The 20,381-nt window shown below is 36.4% G+C and overlaps 1 protein-coding gene across 2 annotated transcripts in view; it reads right to left on the bottom strand.

The window, feature by feature from the left end:
• The window catches only part of GABRG2 (gamma-aminobutyric acid type A receptor subunit gamma2), a 60,996-nt gene that overhangs the window by 23,225 nt on the left and 17,390 nt on the right, over nt 1–20,381 (bottom strand). For both annotated transcript variants that reach the window (XM_069869049.1, XM_069869050.1), the window contains exons 2-6: nt 14,337–14,485; nt 12,649–12,716; nt 11,468–11,688; nt 8,604–8,686; nt 7,778–7,915 (exon numbers count right to left, since the gene is read on the bottom strand). In XM_069869049.1, coding sequence (XP_069725150.1) covers nt 7,778–7,915; nt 8,604–8,686; nt 11,468–11,688; nt 12,649–12,716; nt 14,337–14,485 — 659 coding nt within the window. The remainder of the gene's footprint in view (nt 1–7,777; nt 7,916–8,603; nt 8,687–11,467; nt 11,689–12,648; nt 12,717–14,336; nt 14,486–20,381) is intronic.

The raw sequence follows: 20,381 nt of genomic DNA, 5'->3' as shown, positions 1-20,381 counted from the left end.
TCCAAGAGGTTGTTGTTACGCTTTGTGATTTCGCAGCTGGAGCAACCTAACAGCTCTGTTCCAGATGAATGGTTTGCTCCAGTGACATAAGAATGGAAATTCTGGCAAACTACAAGGGTGGTTGGAAGTATTCAAATTTGGTTTGCTTTTAAGTAAACGTTACTGGATAATAGAAGACAATAATCTTAAGAAATCACTACCAGTTCTTTATTGACTGTATGTTTTGTATACTAGAGAAAGGATATCGAGTGATGCCACATAGTTATTGCCGTCCATAATTTGAATGGACAGGGTGTGAACTTGTAGTAGGTTTTTTGAAGATGCACAAGGGAAGAGGATTGTTTGGGTTTTTTTAGCCTACATGCATGCTCACAGAACAGGAGCAACCTGGTACCCTGATCATTACTTATGCAGTATGCCTACTTTGTCTTCAAACTCATATTCTCAAGAATAAAAGAGAAGAAATTGAGCTACAATCCACAAGAACATCCTATTTGCAATAGTAACGTTTTCTGATCATTTTGTCGATTCTTACAACTATGTGCAAGAAAGAACAAATAGCAGTTTGCTGAGTAGTTTCATGATCATTTCTACTCATTAGTATTAAGACACACAAAGGGTGTTGTGGTACTTTGTGCATTAAATCTTTAAAAATATTTTAAAGTTCTCTTATGTAGGCCAAGGTACAAGAAAGTATTATTACATAAATTTTATCCTGCAGCTCTTTAGCCTTAATTATGCAGTCTTCCTGAGACTATCAAAGAACTTACTTAATAGACTGCATCATTTTTCTGAGATAAGTGGTATATTTATAGCTTCTATAATGTACATCAAAATCAGGACAATCACACCTTGTTTAAGAATGCGATATTAAAACACATATTATTTACAATTAAAATTTCTTTTAACAATGAAAATGAGGGAGTTAATGTTTGTGAAACATAAAATGATGACAAATATTTGAACATTACTACAATGCTTAACATTATGCTACTGTATTCCTCTGTGAGAATGTTTGTCAGCATTATTGAAGGATTTTATGGAATTGTAGATAATGTATGTCTAAACTTGTAAAAAGAACATTTTATAATCACAAGGCACTGCAGACAGCTTTAGATTTTTTTTATGTATTGTACACATTTTCATCTAACACCTTTAGCCTATTTTTGTTTTGTTTCTCCTATTTTATTTGATACAAGAAAATTCACATCAAAGCTCCCTGGGAAAATCTGTTTAAACTTAATGGTGTTAAATTAGTTTCATTTGCTTTTTACATGGGATATTTGTCTGGATTTGAGTAGTATTTGCTCCTATCAATGCTGCCTGACTCATATACTCCTGTTACACAGACTTCTATGTCTTCCACTCCGCCTTTCAATTCTGTCTATTCAAACACAGTGACAACTTCCCCCAACAAAACAGCATCTGAGAGAAGTAGGTTACTAAAAGTGCTATGTAATGACATGAGATTAAGAAGCTAGAAATTGCACTTCTAAACTGAAGGGATTTAACTGTGTAAAAACAACCTTAGAGGCATATATTTATTATTTAGGGTATATATGTGCCTCAAGCAAATCTAAACTTATTTCAAATGAACTATCCCTAGAGTATGGACATCTGGAATATTAAGCTGTTATCATCTCCAAACACCCTTAACCATTTTGGTTTTCTCTACTGAAAGGGCATGAAGATGATGAGTAAAGTTGAGACCAAAGGAAAAAATTTGAAATTAATTATCTTAAAATTGTTGTACTACAAGCATGTTTTTTGAATGCAACAAAGGTATAGAAGTGAAATATCAGTGAGGAAATTGCCCATCAGGACTGTACTGAGCAGTTAACAGGTTACAGAGATCACTCTGTGGTTCTGCAGCCAAAAGGCTAAAATGCTCAGGAACCTTCCAGCTTATCACAGGTTTGCTTGATGTTTACTTATTTAAACAGCACGATAAAACATGTATTTATTTCAATAATTTAAACATATTCGCTGTGAAGAATACTCTTCTAAAAATGCTTAATATTCAGATTTATTTTAATGCTAAAATAATTGTGAATATATATTGTTCTTTAACTTCTAAGCCATTGTTTCTCATCCTTTCGAACCAAAGATTTCTAACCACAGTTCATTACAATTAGGTCTAGCTCCGTTTGCAGAGTGGAATTACAGTGATTTTTCTCTTGTGATGCTGCAACTGTTTCTGTGAAAGTCAATCAGTAGATGGGGTTTGATGACTTCATTACTAAACAGGAATTGAGAAAGGGAGTTATGATGTTGACGTATTTTGTGTCTCAAAGTCATCAGTTCTTATGATGTCTCTCATTCCCCTATTCATATATTTTCATTGAAATTTGTATATTCAGTTAATTGCAGGAAAGTATTTAAAATCTACAATCTCTCTGTTAATTTGGTGATTTTATCATAAAATTAACAACATTCAAAGTTAATTTTTTCTTTATTTTAAAATAATTTAAATTTCCAAAAATATTTAATTCTTTACTTGCTATTAAATTAAAAAAAAAAAATCTTAAAGCCACTGTTCTGTTATAACCACAACATCTGTGCTTTTGCAATTATCCTGCCTTAGGTTCAGTAGAAATGCTTTCAAGATTCCACATCATCCATTATTCTCTGGTTACTTGTATATTAATCCTTTTTATCCTTACCTGACCTTTCTAAAGCTCAGTTTAAACAGTAACAAGCTGTGCTTTCAGATAATGGCAAACCTTCAAAAAGGCAAACTCAGAAAAATAAACTTGACCCTCAAGAGTGTTTGTTCAACTGGGACGTTATCCTGGGGTGTGTTGAAAGAGGTTTCAGACCCCAACAACCCTTTTCAGGGACGGTTATGATTTCACTTTGCTGAGGTTGACATACTTGACATTGAGTCTAGGAAAAACTGAGAGTATAAAAGGGCTGAATTAGTGTCACTGGAATTTTAAGAAAGGCTTTAACTCCTCGCAAAAGATAAAACATAATCATGAAAGAGCCTTTCAACTCTTTATATGATTAGCTGGAAACAAGTGAATTTGAATGCCTACAGGTACAAACCTGAACAGAAAAGTCAGATTCTTTTAATCTGTAAGAATTTTAAACATGTTGATTAATCAGGAATAGTGGGGGTTTTGCCTTCCCATTAAACCACAAAGATCTAGCCTGCCACCATGACAGAGATAGTAGAGGTAAGGAATCTTTTGGCTCTGGATGTTTTTTTGCATTAACGACAAAGTGGTGAATGGTGTCCCTTCAGTCCTCAGTCCTAGCTCTGTTGCTGCTGCTTGGCAGTTCTCACTGTGTAATGTCAAGCCCTTTCCAAGGTGTCTTGCAGCAGCTAACAACTCCCTCTGTACTCGGCACTGGTGAGACCGTTCCTTGAATCCTGTGTTCAGTTCTGGGCCCCTCACCACAAGAAGGATGTTGAGGCTCTGGAGAGAGTCCAGAGAAGAGCAACAAAGCTGGTGAGGGGGCTGGAGAACAGGTCTTATGAGGAGCGGCTGAGAGGGCTGGGGTTGTTTAGCCTGGAGAAGAGGAGGCTGAGGGGAGACCTCATTGCTCTCTACAACTACCTGAAAGGAGGTTGTAGAGAGGAGGGAGCTGGGCTCTTCTCCCAAGTGACAGGGGACAGGACAAGAGAGAATGGCCTCAAGCTCCGCCAGGGGAGGTTTAGGCTGGAAATTAGGAAAAAATTTTTCACAGAAAGGGTCATTGGGCACTGGCACAGGCTGCCCAGGGAGGGGGTTGATTCACCTTCCCTGGAGGTGTTTAAGGCACGGGTGGACGAGGTGCTAAGGGACATGGTTTAATGTTTGATAGGAATGGTTGGACTCGATGATCTGGTGGGTCTCTTCCAACCTGGTGATTCTATGATTCTAACATTATGGAAACGTATTTCACGTGCAACTGCACTTGCCGCATATACTGGAAAGATCCTTTTTATTGTGGTCAAAACCAAGCATAGAGCAGAAAAACAGGACGAAACTAGATATTAATTATATATATCAGTTGGGTCCACAGGCTTTCTTGTTGGGTATATCATTTGTGTTAAATTCCCTGCTCCTCAGCCAATACTGTTGAGGGGGTGTGGATTTTCCTATTGCTCTGTTGTCACAGGACTGGGTCCATGGTGATTTAAAAAAAACAGCTGCCGAACAGATGATGAACACAGTGATGTTTCGATGAAAAAAAATAAAGTGGGAAGGCAACTGTGCAAGATTTCTCAGGTCTTTTGGGATGCTGTCAAGAGCTGAAACAGCCAGTACAGAAGAGACCTGAATGGAGTTGACTTAAGTCCTTCCTAGCCATTCCAGGAGAGACCTCTGTCCCTCTTTTCTACAGGAACCAAAAAGCCTGCTCACTGAATAAGCTTATGAATTAGTTTAAAAATAGGCAGTCACATAAATGCATCTATAAATACTCATTTGTCACACAATTAAAGAACTTGGATGAGAAAATGTGGAGTATACAACAGGTATGGGAAGGATGAAATTGTACTATATCTTTTGTCTTAGAAGACATGATCCTGAGATGTAGAGTAATTACTTTCAGTGAACAAACTTTTCAACAGTTACAACTTTAGCAAATATTCGTTAATTGCTGTGGTTTGATGAACGACTGAACAGATATAAAAATCTGAATTATTTGAGAAAAGTCTGTTTTTCATATTTGATAAGTGTTTGTTATTAATTAACCTTCAAAAATGTATGGAGGGGTAGTTGCATCCAACTGGTTTTATTCCCTGGCAGCAATATCAAACTGTTGTAAACTACCACCATAATAAAAATCTCCCTCCTACTCACAGAATTATCTGTAACCCTTCGTACAATGGCAGTATACAAAAGTTAAATAACTGCTCCTGTATTTTGTTTCAAATAATGGGTACAGTAATGTTAAACAGTGGTTCATGTGAGTGAAAATAAGGGAGAGTTTAAATGGAAAAAATCATAAATAATTTATAAGTAAAAATATTCCCTGATGCTCTCTTTCTGGACAGATAACAAGAATATTTATAATAGGAGTAAAATTTTCCTGTTCTCAACTTGAAACATATTCACTGATCAGTGTCATCTACTTCTGCATTGTATCGTGCCAATCTTATACTTCTCTGTCAGTATTATTGCAGTAACAATCAGAAAAATTAAAGCTTACCATTGTTGCTAGTCAAATCTGAGTTGAGAGTTGTCTAGAAAAACTGCCTTGAAGTCCATCCTAACCAATAAACACATTTTGTTCTATAATGTGATTCCAGCTAAGCTCTATAATGTAATATTTTTATTTTGACATTCAAAAAGCAAAGGACATTATTTGCTGATATGATTGACAAGTGTTGGACTTGCTGTGCTGTTTTCTTACTTAATTTGTTTCTTATTTTTAATCCACACTGAATATGAAAGGTCAGAAGTTAGATACAGAATAATTTTTAAAGCAAAATAAGAACTGACGTTCATTTGAATAAAATGTATTGTGCAATACTGGATGAGAATACAGAGAAGGGAAAAGTAAATCCTGTGCTAGAGCAAACATTTTTGGTTTTCTTCTCTTTATTACTGCTGCTTGTGGTGTGATATAATTTTTCTTTTGTTGAAACTGTTGAAAATGTGTTCAAGTAAGAGAATAATTATAGGTAGAATGTGGATCTGGCTGAAGAATATTGGGCTTAATATAGTTCCCAGCATGCTAATAAAGCACTTAGGTAAGCAATGAACATTCTAGGCTTTTTAGCAAAATATTTGTAGGAGATAGACCAAATTCATGACAATCCCAGTTTGGTGGGTTTTTTTCCTACCTTATAATTATTTAAATTCTGGACCTAGATCACACGCAGATCAAACTTTATTGTATATCTGTGGTCATAAAAATGTGAGGAGCAAGGAAAATCAAACATAAAATCACTACAGCAGAAGAAATATGTACCCAGGACATTTTTCCAAGTTTTTAACCTCAGCGGGTCTTTGAGAGCAGCTAAGCAGGCTGACTAGCTTTCACTAGCATTTCTTCTTAGCAACTGAGTATTGACTAGAGTGACTCTGTGCTGCACTTTAAAGTGCATGCCAGCTGCTAATTATTTTTAAATCAAATTAAGAGGACGTGTGTGTGTCGTCATATCAAATGCTACTGATGCAATATTATGATAGTACTGCAGGTGAGTAATACAAGTTTGACTGGCTATCCCCTGAAAAAAGATAAGATTTTCTTTGCATGGGAAAGTATCTTTTAGCTTTCTGTGTTCTACTACTTGTTTTCCAATATGCACTTTCTTCCCCTTAACAGAATATCAGCGTGGACTTTCAGTTCACCAGTGCAAGACGGTGAATCAGTGGCATGTTAAGATTTTATTACTTTCTATCTCTGTTCAAAAGAACAGTTTATTAGAGAATGGCTCAAGCAGAAAAGGAAAGGAAAAACAGAGCCAATAAAAGAAACTTGATTTAAGGCTGAAAAAAAGTTCCATTTTGACCTGGGCAGGATGAAGCATTAGACCATGCTTAGGTTCACTGCTGGTTTTTGTGCTTTGGCTGTTGCAGGAGCAGTCTGAGGTGAAATGTGTTGCTCTTTATAGTTTTTGCTTTGAGAGCAATCCCATCACATCATGTGTAATGGTGGTTATTAGCAGCCATGGCTCACACACACACTGCTCCTTTGTCCTTTTGTGCACCTTCATTTTTATTTTCCTGGGAAAATAAGAAAGGTCAAATGCTTTCTTGAATAGCCGACTAAATATCTTCCTCAATTAAATGGCAGAAGGTGCCATAAGGCAAATATGGCTACAGCTGAGAGGCTTCATTCCATTTTTTTCCCTGCTCATAAGACTAAACATGTTGTTGGTGCTTAATGTGCAGTGATTCAGGAGCTGGAACTTGAATTAGTTCTTAGCCTTTTTGTTTGCACTCCAGTGTAAGGCACAGCAGGCTACTCTCAACTCTAGTGTATCTCACTCGCCTTTTGAATAAGCCAGCAATATTGACCTTTTAAAAATAAAATGGATTGGGATATTTTTGAAGGCAGAATTAACACAGTTGTCTGAATTTAAATCAATATATTTGCCAGAAAAATAAAGTAAAAATCAAAAGCAACCTAAAAAGAAAAACTGCTTTCATTTTACTGTTCTTCTTTATAGTAAGAAATCAAAGACAAGGGATATTGTGCCCACACAAGAATATTAATATGCAATTACTCTTTACATCTTTTCTCATATTCACTGATTTTCTTTCCACTGAGAAATAAAACAATATATATGTCTAAAAGAATGTATTTTCCTGCTTAGTTAGTAGGCTTAACATTGCTCTTTTTATGAAACGCTGAGTACTTCCTCATTTATCATTTTAAATTCCATGACTTTTTTCCAAACAGATAGAAATATACCAGAAAATTATCCGAGTCTCTGATTTATAAGGGTGTTCTCTTTCATGGGAGTTGGATGTGCCCTCTTTTAAGGGACAAAATAAACTTGGAGCTGCTGTAAGTTGGGACTTCCGATTTCATTTCTACTGTCTACTTAAGGAAGTTAGAAGGGGATTGTAAAGTATTCAGATCCATATCAGATTATCGTTTAATGGCTAAATTGTGCTGTTTTCTACACTGAAGCAGAATAGTACGTACCCATGCCCACTCTGGCTACTCTAGGTATTGCTTGTAGGAAAAGAATGGACTGTAGACAACAACTTATTTTGCCTTCTGTGAGTTCTCCTTCAGAAATACTAAAATATGGATGGTTCCATAGGTACTTAAAAGACATTAATAAAATCTTGAATGAATCTGAAGGTAAAGAGACCCTTTTTCTTACCTGAAGTAGTCTTCACCACCTCGGTTGTATTTCTTAATCCTGTAAAGGAGAACTGGTAAAGCCTCCAGGACCTGGTGTCTCCGACTTCCACTGAGCTGCGCTTCCACTGGTAAATGATCTCTTCTCTTGGGTAGCCATCTTATTGCAATGGAAAATACAGAATGCTTTGTTTCATGGTTATTGTTAGGGTTTTAGTCTGCTTTGGGGAGTAAAAATACTATTTCCTATTTCCGGAAAAAACTAGAGAAGCATATTGCAAGTAAATGATAGATAAACTTTTCTCAAGTTATTTAGTTATGCCTTTACTTAATGTCATATTTTATTTATTATAAATTAAAATACTACTTGACATAAATGCTTCAAAAATGAGTTTTCCACCTTTTTTGCACCAAGAGGATGCAATTTTGCCTGTCCTTTAACTATGGCCCAAAAGTCTGCAGCTGAACCAAGGATTCGCATGTTGCCCTGACTGCAAAATGTCAAATTTTACTTCTGCTAAGAGTAAAATGCTTATGAGCAGAGAGAAAGTATCAGGAAATGGCACATTGATGCTGAAAGTAAATATTTCTAATGTTATGCTAAGGCATAAGCAAAAATTCATCACGTAGGTTACAGAAATTGTAAGATTTTTATATAGCATTCCTCAAAAAGTATTTGTGGACATGTATGGTTCACATACTTGAAATAAGGTGAAAAACAAACCAAACCCATTGAACTATGTCTAATTAAGAACATAACCCTCACTGATTCTAATTATGTAAATATAAATGTATAGAAACCTGTTCACTGAGGGTCAGAAAGGGATATTTCTAAGCACGTTACTTACAGCTTGAAAATTCCAAGGGGCAGGAATGGACATCCATTGGGAAATTGTGTAACTGTAGCTGACACTCAGCGTCAATTGTCAGCCTGAGGAGAAATGGATCAGGATATACAGAATTCACTTGAGAAGTTTGTCCATAAAGCTACATCATAGCATGCAGAAAAAAAATCTTACTAATATGAAACCTGACTATGAAACAAGAAAATATAATATATATATTAAGTAAAAATAAACTATTGATGTGTATGTATTAATTTGGATATTCCAGATTAAGGATGACATCATGGTTGCTGATAAACAGTGTTTCTTTTTTGTTTACATAGGCCCTGATCACCTACTTTCTGGACTGTATAATAGAATCAGGTATTAAAGTTCTGTTCCTATGCATTTGAAATGCCAGCATTACTCATGACAGGCAAAACTGTATAGTAGATATACAGGTCATCTCATGAGCCAGTGACAGACCTCTGTGTCACAATATTCCATAATGTGCTAGGGAAATGTATTTTATGGGACAAAAATTCTATTTCGGAAATGATGGATGGGAGTCCAGAGTTAGACATCTGCATCCAAGAAAGCTGTATAGACTACCTTCATAGCTAGTGGAGAGGCAGGCTGAGGCTCCTGCTCCTGCATCTAGGTGCCGTGTGCAAATGACTCCCCGAGTCTTACACTATCGTATGCAGAGGTGTGCAAGTTAATGAAGCCAAAAGGAAATTTTTCTGCATTAAAGATTTAGGAACAAATCTAATTTTCTTTGAAACTAAGAGAGGTTTTTTTGTGACACAGTAAAAGAGCTGATTCTGTGTGGTAATACTAGTGCACTTTTTTCTATTTTCCGTCATCTTCATAGTATGGATCAAAAAACCCAGCTAAGCTGTCTTTGATATGGCCTTTCTTTCTGGTGAATGTATTTAACACTGTTTGAATTTAGGATAGGTTCAGATTTACTGTGTGTTTTTATTTGTTTTCTATTGAGGAATTGAACAAAGTCATTCCCCAGCACAAAGCACAATCCAGGCTTGAACATCTCCAAGCACAGAGTTTTGTGGGCTGCATGTTCACTGCTTCCTTTGTGACAAGATCCCCACACCCATTAAGCCATGCACCCACATTTTCCTCAGTCTCCCTTTTGCTGAGGGTATAATATGTGAAGAAACACTTCGTGTGTCCCTAGTCAGAATCGATTCCAGATGAACTTTGGCTTTTCTAAACCTATCCCTGTGTGTTCATCACTTTATTCCTCTTGGGTCACCTCTCCCTGCTTCCATCTCTCGCACATTTTCTTTTCACGTTTGAGTATTGTCAATAGCTTTGTATTGACCCCTGTACCCTGTGCCTGCTAACTCTGTCTGATTTCCTGCGGGTCAGGATGTACTGTCCTTGCACCTGGGATGAGGTTACTGAGAAAAATCAGCCCTCTCTTCTACTCAGGACAGGATCTCATACTTTCATATTTCACTTCTGAATCAATCCAGGCTGAATCCTTACTGACACTCACTCTGACTCACCAGAACAGCTAAGTATACATTAATAACAGATAACAGTTTCAAATTTCCATTAGATATGCGTCTTTCTAATTATGAGGGGTTTGAAGGCAAAGGTAGTGAAATAAAAAAAACCCAAACAAACAAACAGTAGTGAAGCCAAGTCCAAATTTAACATTTCAAAAGTGGACCTAGTATATTCTTTATCAGACTAACTTTGGTTTGCACTGAATTTCAATTCCAATCATTCTCTTATCTTTTCTGGTGATGCAATGTATATTGAATGTAAAATAACTATGGAATAAAACTCCTTTTTGTAATTCAGACAGTTGAAACATTGAAAAGTTATCTTAACTAAACCTTCAAATCTGTTCCTTAAAATTATAAGTACACTTTTCTTCAAAACTTTATTTTTGGAACCCAATAAAACAAGAACAGAAAACACACTTGGAAAAAAATGCAGCCTAAAACTCAGATGGTCTGATGTCTAGCATCTTTGACTCTGTACTCTCTTTTTTAATTATAAATTCTCTTGAACAAATGCTGTCTTTATCTACATATTACATAGAACTATATATGTAAAAAAATGTACTTAGGATTTTCATATTGAGGAAGTATGGTCATTGGAAATATGATAGTTGAATTGTTACATATTGCATATGTTACACTTCAATGTAGGCATATGCATAACTAACTCATTAAAAATAGTTTTTAAAGGTAAATGGTCTCAAAAGAAAAACTATACGTATGACTGAGAAATCTGGAGACAAGCATATAAAGTTCAAATTCATGAAAATTTTAGTGGAATTGGGCATACCTGTAGGTTTTTGATTAAATCTTAAATGATCAACTCTGAAATTATAATCGTTATTTGCATGAGATATTTGAGGAATGAAATGCTTTTGCAGAGTTGAGCTTTAACTAGCTAAACTGAAATCAATTAAGAATAAGGTGCATTTGATGTATATAAATACCTCCTTTTATACCACCCACTTAATTCAAGGATTTTTTAAATTCATCAGTTTAACCAAACAAAAAGGTAAAAGGCAGTATAGATCAAACCAATGACAAATAATAAAACATACCTGAAAATGAAGTTTTATTACTATAATAATGCTTGTATTCATTTTAGTATAGGAAAGTGACTATTGTGGAGCAAGGTAGTACAATCTACAGGAAGAAATGAAACTCCACTGTGCCAATATAAAACAAATTGCATGCATGTAGTATCTTGTAAATATTTCTCCTTTCCAGGGTTGTATGCATAAGTAAATAGGGAAAAAACATTGTTTTTTCAGGTTAATACCAATAATATGATTTCACAGGACCTCTCTTTGACTTTCCCTAGAGAAACTGAAATTAAAAATCAGGTATACTTACCTCAATGTGTACAACACTCTGCCATCATTCCAGATTCTGAGCATCCTATTAGGAGTTGTTATCCAATGAGCATCAGCTTTCTTGGAATTTCGGAAAAATGTGTCTGGTATCCAGATCTTCCCAACCATGTTGCTGTTTAATCTGAGCACTTTTATAGTGCTGTTGAACTTCAGACGTCTGTCATACCACGTTTGGGCGAAAAATATATCAATTGTATATTCCTGTTGTGTTAATCAGAAATACTGATGAAAACATAGTACTCAGCATTTCACATAACTCCAGATCTGCTTTCCTAATTTCACATGAAAAAAAAAGTGAACTACAGAAGATGGTATTAGAACTGATAAAAACAATTCTTTGTCAGTGTTTGAGGGTGGGGTTTGCCAAATACTATCATTTAAAAAGAGTTCATTGTGTTATTTTCCCACTGGCAGGTAAAATTAAATTGAAAGAGAGTCATACGTGTACTTTTCTAATTCTGTGTCCCCACACCTCAACCCACACCTGATCAGGTCAGAGAACAATTATTAATTTCTTTGGATTTAGGACAGGAAAAAAAAAATGAGCTAACTTGGCTGCCTTAATTGCCTGTGTTAACATCACAAGTAGTGAGGACTCGCATTCCCTGGCACCAGAAGCTGCAAAGGAAATTACAGAATGGAAAATAGCAATCTGAGATTTCTTTCTACACATGAAAACTAAAAGAATGGAGCAGACATTGTGTTAAGGCTGGACCACTTTCACCAGTACAAAGACATAACTAAATTTTTCTATAGGGTCTTTGGAAATTGGAGAGCAGAGAGGATCTAGGCTTGGTGGAAGGGTGGTAATAGGTGAATGGTTTTCCTTATCTTGTAGCAATTTGGGAGTTCACTTTTACAGGAGTTAAACTGTCACAACGCACTTGAAAGTAGAACACATAAAAGTGTGAGGACATGTTAAAACTGTTATTATTGTCTTTTCAGCATAGAGCTCAATTTTCCTGTCTTGTGAAGTCCTCACATTTCATACAGCCCTCACATTCACAATAATAATTCAGATTTTTAAAATAGCATAGGTATAGTAGAACATTAAAACTAATGGAAGCTTTGTAATGTCAAAAATGATGGAGGCTTTGTAACAAAGTCAACATTATAGGAACAAAGTGAACATTATAGGAAAATTGGCAATCATTTACCTACCATATTGATAGCATTCACAGGCCCAATGCTATTTACATACATATCAGTGTGAATTATTGTTGGTTTAACTGTAAGAGAAACAATAATCAGTATTATGAGTGAAGGTCAAAATCAGCTACATGAAAATCAAACACAAGCAACAGATTATTATGGTATCTCTCTTGAATGGCTACGGATGCCTCACATTTAAGTGTGCATATACAATAAATATAAATTTGCAGCAACGTCTCCTGTTTGAAATTAGTTGGAGACACTTTGAGACAAATTCTTATATTGTTTGTTCTGTTGGAACAAATAAGCTTATGCTATGAGAACAAATATTGAAAGCACTGTCATTACCTTAGGGTGTCATATCTGACAGGGAGTGTGTATATTTTGTGTCAGGTCACAGCAACACATCTGACAAAACACTATCAACAAAAGCAAACTTATTCTTATGATGCTTTGCATCACTTGTTTTACATTATAATGCCAAATGCAACATGACTGCTGTTGCCGGCAGAGATGGCAGTTTTATGAGCCCAAAGTAAAAATAACTCTCACAACTCTAAAACAGGAAGTAAAAACAGTTTTTAGATTAATTTATTTTGAAATTAGTCTATTGAAGCTTGTTATTTTTATGCAACTTAACTAAAACATGATTATTTTTTCCCAGATGCTTTTATGAATGCTTAGATCCTTTCTGTTCTCTGAAGTCTTGGATGGGGAGACTAAGACAAATTCCTTCACTAATTTACGCTATTACATACATTGAAGGTTAAATACTCATGTTATCCCTCACTGTGAAAAATTCCTTAGTTTATAAGCCTCTATACACTTGTTAGAAACAGCTTCCTTCATTAACCTTGCTGCTCTCTGCTTTCCTCTGCCTGCCTCATCCATGAATTCTCTGCATTTTTCTATAATCTTATTACTGCTGAATCCTCTTCTACAGAGGTGCTGCCTGCATGTTCTGTGCACACATGGGGCCTTCTCAGGCTGACTTGCAGCAACTTGGGGAGGTTTATCTCTCTGAGATCCTCATTAATCAGTGGAGTGGAAGATTTCTGTAAAAGGCGATTCAGCCAATTAAGACTTCCCTTATGAGTTGAGTCCAATCTTGATTCTGTATACTTATATCAGCTGTGGGGGAAATGTAGTGAGGTTAACCTTACTAGATTATAGATGTCTTTTGTGAACCTCTGTGGCTCTTTCCCCAGTCACTTCTTGCACTGCTGTGCAAGTGAGGGACCGTGCCACATCAGCCAGTGCAGACCTGCTCTTGTTTGAAGCTGCCCGTGTTGATCACCTGATGCAAGGCTCAGGCTTTATCGTCATTTTGAACTTCCTTTCCAATGCATTAGTTATGATTCTCTAAGACCCTCACTTAGATATACAAAGAAGATAAAAATATGCTTTTTCTTTTCCCAAAAATTAAATTCTGAACTTCCTACGCAGGTGCATTGTTACAAGCAGCCTGATTCAGCAAATCACAGCAATATTATTAGATGTCTCAGGATAGGTTTAGCAGTCTTATTTAGGTCAGCTTCCCAACTCATGACTACTCTTTAAGTCACTGATGTTTTATTACATTGGATTTTGTTTTCATAATGACTTTGATTGGATTCTGCTTCCCATGTAGCATGGAATGCTATGAAAATTCTCTTCACTGCTTAATCACAAACGGTCTAAAAAGAAAACCAACATACCTCCTATGTCAGGTCTCAACTTGTTATCGTATCCTTCCAGCAAGCCATTTAAAATGAGAGTTACATCACTCTCATGGACTTTGGGAGTCAAGACCCAAGTCTTATTTGAAGTGTAATCTTCATAATCATCATCTCCCTTCTGGGTAGAGCTGTTAAAGAAATAGAAATGAAGAAATGGAAAGCCTTGAAAAATAGGAATTTGTAGGTAGCCTCTTTGGAGAAAATACACACAAAATTCAAGTTTCAATAGTACTGTATAGTACTATTGAAAAATTCCCTGCTTCGTAAATGGAGACTCCTGGTACAGATGTCACATAACACTTGAGGTTACAATCCACTTCAGCAACATTTCCTTTTTGTACAGTTGCGATTGTATTTTGCCTGTTCATCAGTGTTCATCACCTTTGACATGACTATTTTTTGTCTCACTGACTCAGGTTACGAAACAATTCTAATTGTCGCTTAGCTTATGCAACTCTCCACCAAAATATCATTCAGTATGTACACAGTGTCATTGCATTACTTCTCTCTGAGAGAACGATTTGATGCAACACATTACTGACAATAATCAATATACAAGATCAATAATTAGATTCATTCAAACAAACTGTCGCACAGCTGTTCTCCACTCTGGTGAACATGAGCTTATTGTGCTTTTGGAAAGTTCAGCACAAACTTTTGCCGATAGTTTTCATTTTCACTTTTGCTAACCAGAGCGCAGAGAGCATAAAAAATCCATCTACCTTTTTTTTTTCTGCTACTGAGCTGTATGACAGCAGATCCAATATAATTCAACCTGCTTAGCACAGGGCAAGTTAGGAATCAGAAAGGTGTAGACCAGTCATAATGGATGTTTTGTTTTCTAAAAGTCTTTGCCTCCAGTTCTAGAGTAGAAGAGTGAAACTACTTTAGAATATGACATCATCAGATATTTTCATTTCAGAATGTCACTGGTAATCAGCTGAAGGGTGCTAGGCAACTGTAAGGTTTTTGCATAATATTCCAGTGTCCTTGTTTCCTGACCTGCTTCTGTGGCAAAGTTTGCATGCTGCTGGCTATGAAAACTCTTAATGATGCTACAAATGTCTTAAGCCAGTGGGTGGAGTCTGGATACGAATAGGTCAAAAGTAGAAAATTTAACTATTTTGGGTTTTTAGCCAGAGCCTTTCAAAAGTGAGAAAGAGCACAGTGGGGCTGGAACTCATGCTTAGAGCACAAGGCTGAAAGCAAGCACAGCTGACCATGGTCGTGGAGGCAACAGTGAAGGGATGACTAGTCCCAGAGTCTGACTGTGCCATTCTGTTAACACAAATTTTTGCTCTCCTGAGTTCTTGCCCACTCCTCTCTACAGCCCTGTCCTGCTTATACCTATCTGGAATTATGTCCTGAAGGCTTTCCCATGTTGGGCTCTTGGGAGCTGTAAGCCAACTGCACAAAAACCACTCAGCTACAAAAGAGGCTTTAGCTTCTTTCTTTCCCATGAGCAAAGCCTAACACGAAAGAACTACAGCACATCTAAGCCTCTCTGCATAAGACTCTGCTTTCCAGGAGGTGCTGAAAGTAAACTGGCATTTGAAGCAGCCTGAACTGCATCAAGGGCCGTAGCAATTACGAATGCATAACATGCATGAGTGAGCCAGTCTTGTATTGCGTTTAATTAAGCTTGGAAGCTGCTAGAGGAGCTAGGTTAGTCTATGCCTTCAATGCATGTACTACTGACTCCAGCCTCCAGGCACCACCTAAGCCACCTTGCACCAGTGATATGTGTCTGGGAGCTTCAGCTTCCCAGATTAAGAACAGGCAACCCAACTTCCTCCCTCCGGCTATATAGGACTGAACATGAAGTGTTTTACTGGCAATCAAGGTGACGATTTAGTTGGTAATGTGCTACGTAGTATTTTGCTGGTGCTGACAAACAGGCCAGGATAATCAAATTGGTGGGGGAAATGTGCTTATTCAACTGTCTGGAGTTCCAAGATCTAATTGTAATTCAAAGGAACAAAACTGAAGCAAGATTTTCTCTCTGTGAGGAGAGAAAATCCTTCTAAATAAAGTCTTTGCAAACAGAAGGCATTAGATTACTTGTTTTCAGTCTGCACAAAGTGAATGAAAAAGCCTAACTTTATGTATAAAAAGTCATACTCCTATTTTATAACTAGACATTTTACTAAACCAAAAATTTTATAATTAAACATTCATTCTCTTAAAAGAACGGGTTTCCTGAATGGAAAAGAAAAGGTAGTAGAATACACTTTTTCACAAAGGCAATGTATTTCTGAATATTAATGTGATGAGAAACCTTGAAAGGCCAAACAGCTAGGTAGTGCAGTCTCGTCTACTGGGCAGTGCAACATTAGTAGATGAAAGAATCCATTTGTCTAGGACTTGTCTCAAATCTAGAATAACCTTACTGAACAGCAGCCCGCAGTAACTAAAACTTCAATTTCCTCTTGGTAATTGTAGGAGTGAAATCCTTAATTGTTTGCTCATCTGCCATTTCAAGCCATTTTGACACTCCAAATCTCAAAAAAAACAGCAAATGCTTTATGAGATTAGTGTGAAATAGAGGAGAGGGAGCACAATCAATATAACCAGGGGAAAAAAACACTGAACTCCAGCTTTTGTCTGAATTTCAAGCGGATCATAAGCTAGCATGGGTATCCAATTGTCTGTCTGTGTAAACCTGCATACTAGCCAGAGATGCAGCTCTATTCAGACGAGCAGGGCTCTAGTTGTGCAATACCATTGCTACTAATGAAACTTATGATGACAAAGCCTTTTTCATCTGTTCAAGATTTTCAGATCAGCCCTTCTGATTATATAGCCTAAATTTTGCAAATGCTTCTAATGCCTAGAACAAACTCAATAAAACCCAGATTACCCCCAAATGCATACTGAAATCTGTTTTCATTTTTATGACTGCTAGAAGTTTTCAAATCTACTACTATAGGTATTCAAAGAAACACGTATTTACTTGTTTGCAGATCACAGAATAATTTCTTGAAAGTTATTTTTTCAGACACTCACACAAAATCTTACTGTTTGAGATATTCCCATTTCTGACATTAATGCTTTTGTGAGATGTCTGCAAGACCACTCTACATAAATCAGTTTGTTGTTTGGAAAACAGATGGTTGAAGAGGGTCAGAAATGAAACTTGAGACTTTGAGTTGTAGAGTAATTAAAGTTAGAAAGTGTTTTTGTAGATCATCTGGTCCAATCCCTGCTCAGTTCGCCAGCTAAGCCTGCCTGAGGTAGCTTTGATTTTAATTACTTACTTACACATATGTTTGCGTGTCTATAACCATTAGTGTGCCTAACATTCAGGGGGACTCTGCGTGTGTCAAATTGCTTCAAATAAATTTTCACAAAGCAGACAGAGGGCAGAAATTTCTACATGCTAAAAAGCTTTTAATACTTTAGAACAGAAAATGCATTAATTCGGACTACAGGGATATTTGTGAAGGGGGTAATGGCACAACAATAAGTCATATTTTTAAATTTTTTTTTTGATAAAACGTCCAGAGATCTCTGAACTGGTGCCAATGATTTTTTACCATGGCAGAGGCTAAAGAGGGTTTTGACTCATGTTTTTCATCTTCCTCACTGTAAAATGTACATAGTAATCCTAATTCTGCATTGAAGAAGTTGTTACTTGATTTATAACATTTATATATCTCTTTTGAGTGTTCACTGGGGAGGTATAACCCTAGCATAAACTAAGGTTATGGAAACAAAACATTTGGGTTCTTCAAGTCTTTGCTAGTGCACATCATGCAGAAGATTTTTGCAATATCATCTGGGCAATATTTAATCATTCATGAGGCAAGTGGGCAGAGGTACCTACTGCAGGTAGAAGTGTGTTCACTGACAAGCAATAAAGAACTAATGAAAAGATGCCCTGTGTCACTGGCATAGCCTCTTTTACAGAACTCTTAGCAGTAAAGGCATCATTTCAATACTGGAAATATGTTGAAATAGTAGAAGATTAGTTTAATCAGTCCCAGAGGGTATCTCTGCTGAGGAATCACTGATTTATTAAGAAAATATTTTTTTCCATCTTTGTTTCTGAGCCTTGTTCAGAAGACACAGCAAAACCCATTGGTTAAAGGTTTCATTAATGTGCTGGTACACTATTCTCTTGGCAGTGCAAAACCATGGGAGTCCACACTGCAGTTTGGGAATCCATTCCTCTTTTTAGCAGATTCACTGTGACTTCTTTTCCTTTTTTTTTTTGCTTTCATTTCCATGAAAGTAAGATTGATAACTACATAAAAATACTAATAACATTAGTAAAATTTAACAAATAATTATATTAATGCTATTTAGCTGTCTTACATTATTATCCTTTCAAGCCCTTTGGCTTAAGTTCTTTGGTTCAAAAATCAAAATAATGGGTGGGTTATCTATTTCAAAACTACCGTATTTTAGTTATTTGCTACCATAAAGTCTGCTTCATAACATTTGATAATCTCTGCTATTCCATGACATCTCTATGTCAGAGACATTCTAATGTAACTTCCAGAAAAGTATTATGTAGCATTTCTTGGAGAGACACTACCATATGTTGGTAAAGATACACAATACATTATTTAAAATCACAGGCATCAGCAATAATTTTTCAGTCTGAACTGAGGAACAGATTGGGCACATTTCATTTCATTAGTGAGCAAAAACTCACAAACTTATCCCTTTGAAATAAGTTAAGTGTTTCCTAATCCACAGGAATATGATTTTCACAACTTGTAATAAGTAGTAGAAGGGAATTAATATTCTCTGACTCAAACACCTGCCATGACTGCCTAGTCTGTCAGATGTGAGGTCACATATTTAGCTGATCAATGTCTCTGTAATTTCAGTGACTTTAAATAAGATATGCCAGTTTGTACCTGTTGTGGCTCTGCCCTTTAACTTTTCCAAACGTAGCAAATTAGTTTTAGCTATTTCCAAATGTTCCATTAAGAAACGTCACACAAGAGTCATTATCCCTGCTGGAATCTCCCTGCTATTGCATTGCTGTTGACAAGCAGAATCAGAGTAGCCACAGAATGCCTAAAGAAAAAGACCTGTAGCAGTACTGAATAGCCAACAACTAAAAGTTTAACTCTAATTAAAAACTTAAATTTATTTGTCAAAAAAATCTGACCCATTTCATCTTTTATATCAAGTAGACTATAGAAGCTACAGAGCCTACAGCAAAGATTCAATAACCTACTTACGCGTATGGTTAAGACTTCCACTTAAAGCACCAATGTTTTCTACCTCTCAGTGAGCGACTGAAACAAGGCTTGCTATTTTACCTGACAGCCCTGTTTAACTTAATGAATAGTCAAGCTAAATTCATTCTCTGATGTGCATAAAACATTACCCTAATATACAGGTCATGCATTATTCATGATGATACAACCGTTCACTTGTGAGGTAAGGACGTATTCCAGGTTTCCACACTGGATACAGAGCTGTATGTAGATGTGACATATGAGCATGTAAAGAATAGCATGTTTGTAGGAGATTAGAGTGTCTGTGGAAATCTCTCTGTATCCATATTCTCTCTTGTTGACTGCCAATCGTATTTTAAGTAAAGCTATCTCAATTTAAACAGAAAATGCTTTTACAAAGCTGTATGCTGAATTTTCTGAACATGGAGAGCTGTTCATGTTTCTGTTCTGTCCGCTTATATTGTTTAAATCCTAAGGCTGTGCCCAGGACCAGGCTCTTGTCTTTACTATAGAAATGGTACCTAATTTCTCTTTTGCTACTAAATGTTCATCACAATACTCAGCCTTCACTTTTCTCAGGGTGGTAAATCATATAATGTGAAGATTAACCTCGTCCTAAGTTGATTCCCACAAAAGAGATGGAAAATGAGAATAATGCTTGGCTTAGAGAGGAAAAGCGGAGATCCAGTCAGTTATCAGAAGTTCCATAAAAGGAAATGGAGACTTTGTTGAGATATTTGAGCTAAGAAATCATAGTGAAAATGCCTTGTTGTCCTGCTCCCTCCACCCAGTGCTCTGGTGCTGGAAAGACTGCAGTTCTGGTATC

The sequence above is a fragment of the Phaenicophaeus curvirostris genome, chromosome 15, assembly GCF_032191515.1.
Source record: "Phaenicophaeus curvirostris isolate KB17595 chromosome 15, BPBGC_Pcur_1.0, whole genome shotgun sequence".
NCBI lineage: Eukaryota > Metazoa > Chordata > Aves > Cuculiformes > Cuculidae > Phaenicophaeus > Phaenicophaeus curvirostris.
The sequence above is the reverse complement of the archived record's forward strand: the minus strand, read 5'-3'. Positions and strand labels throughout refer to the sequence as shown.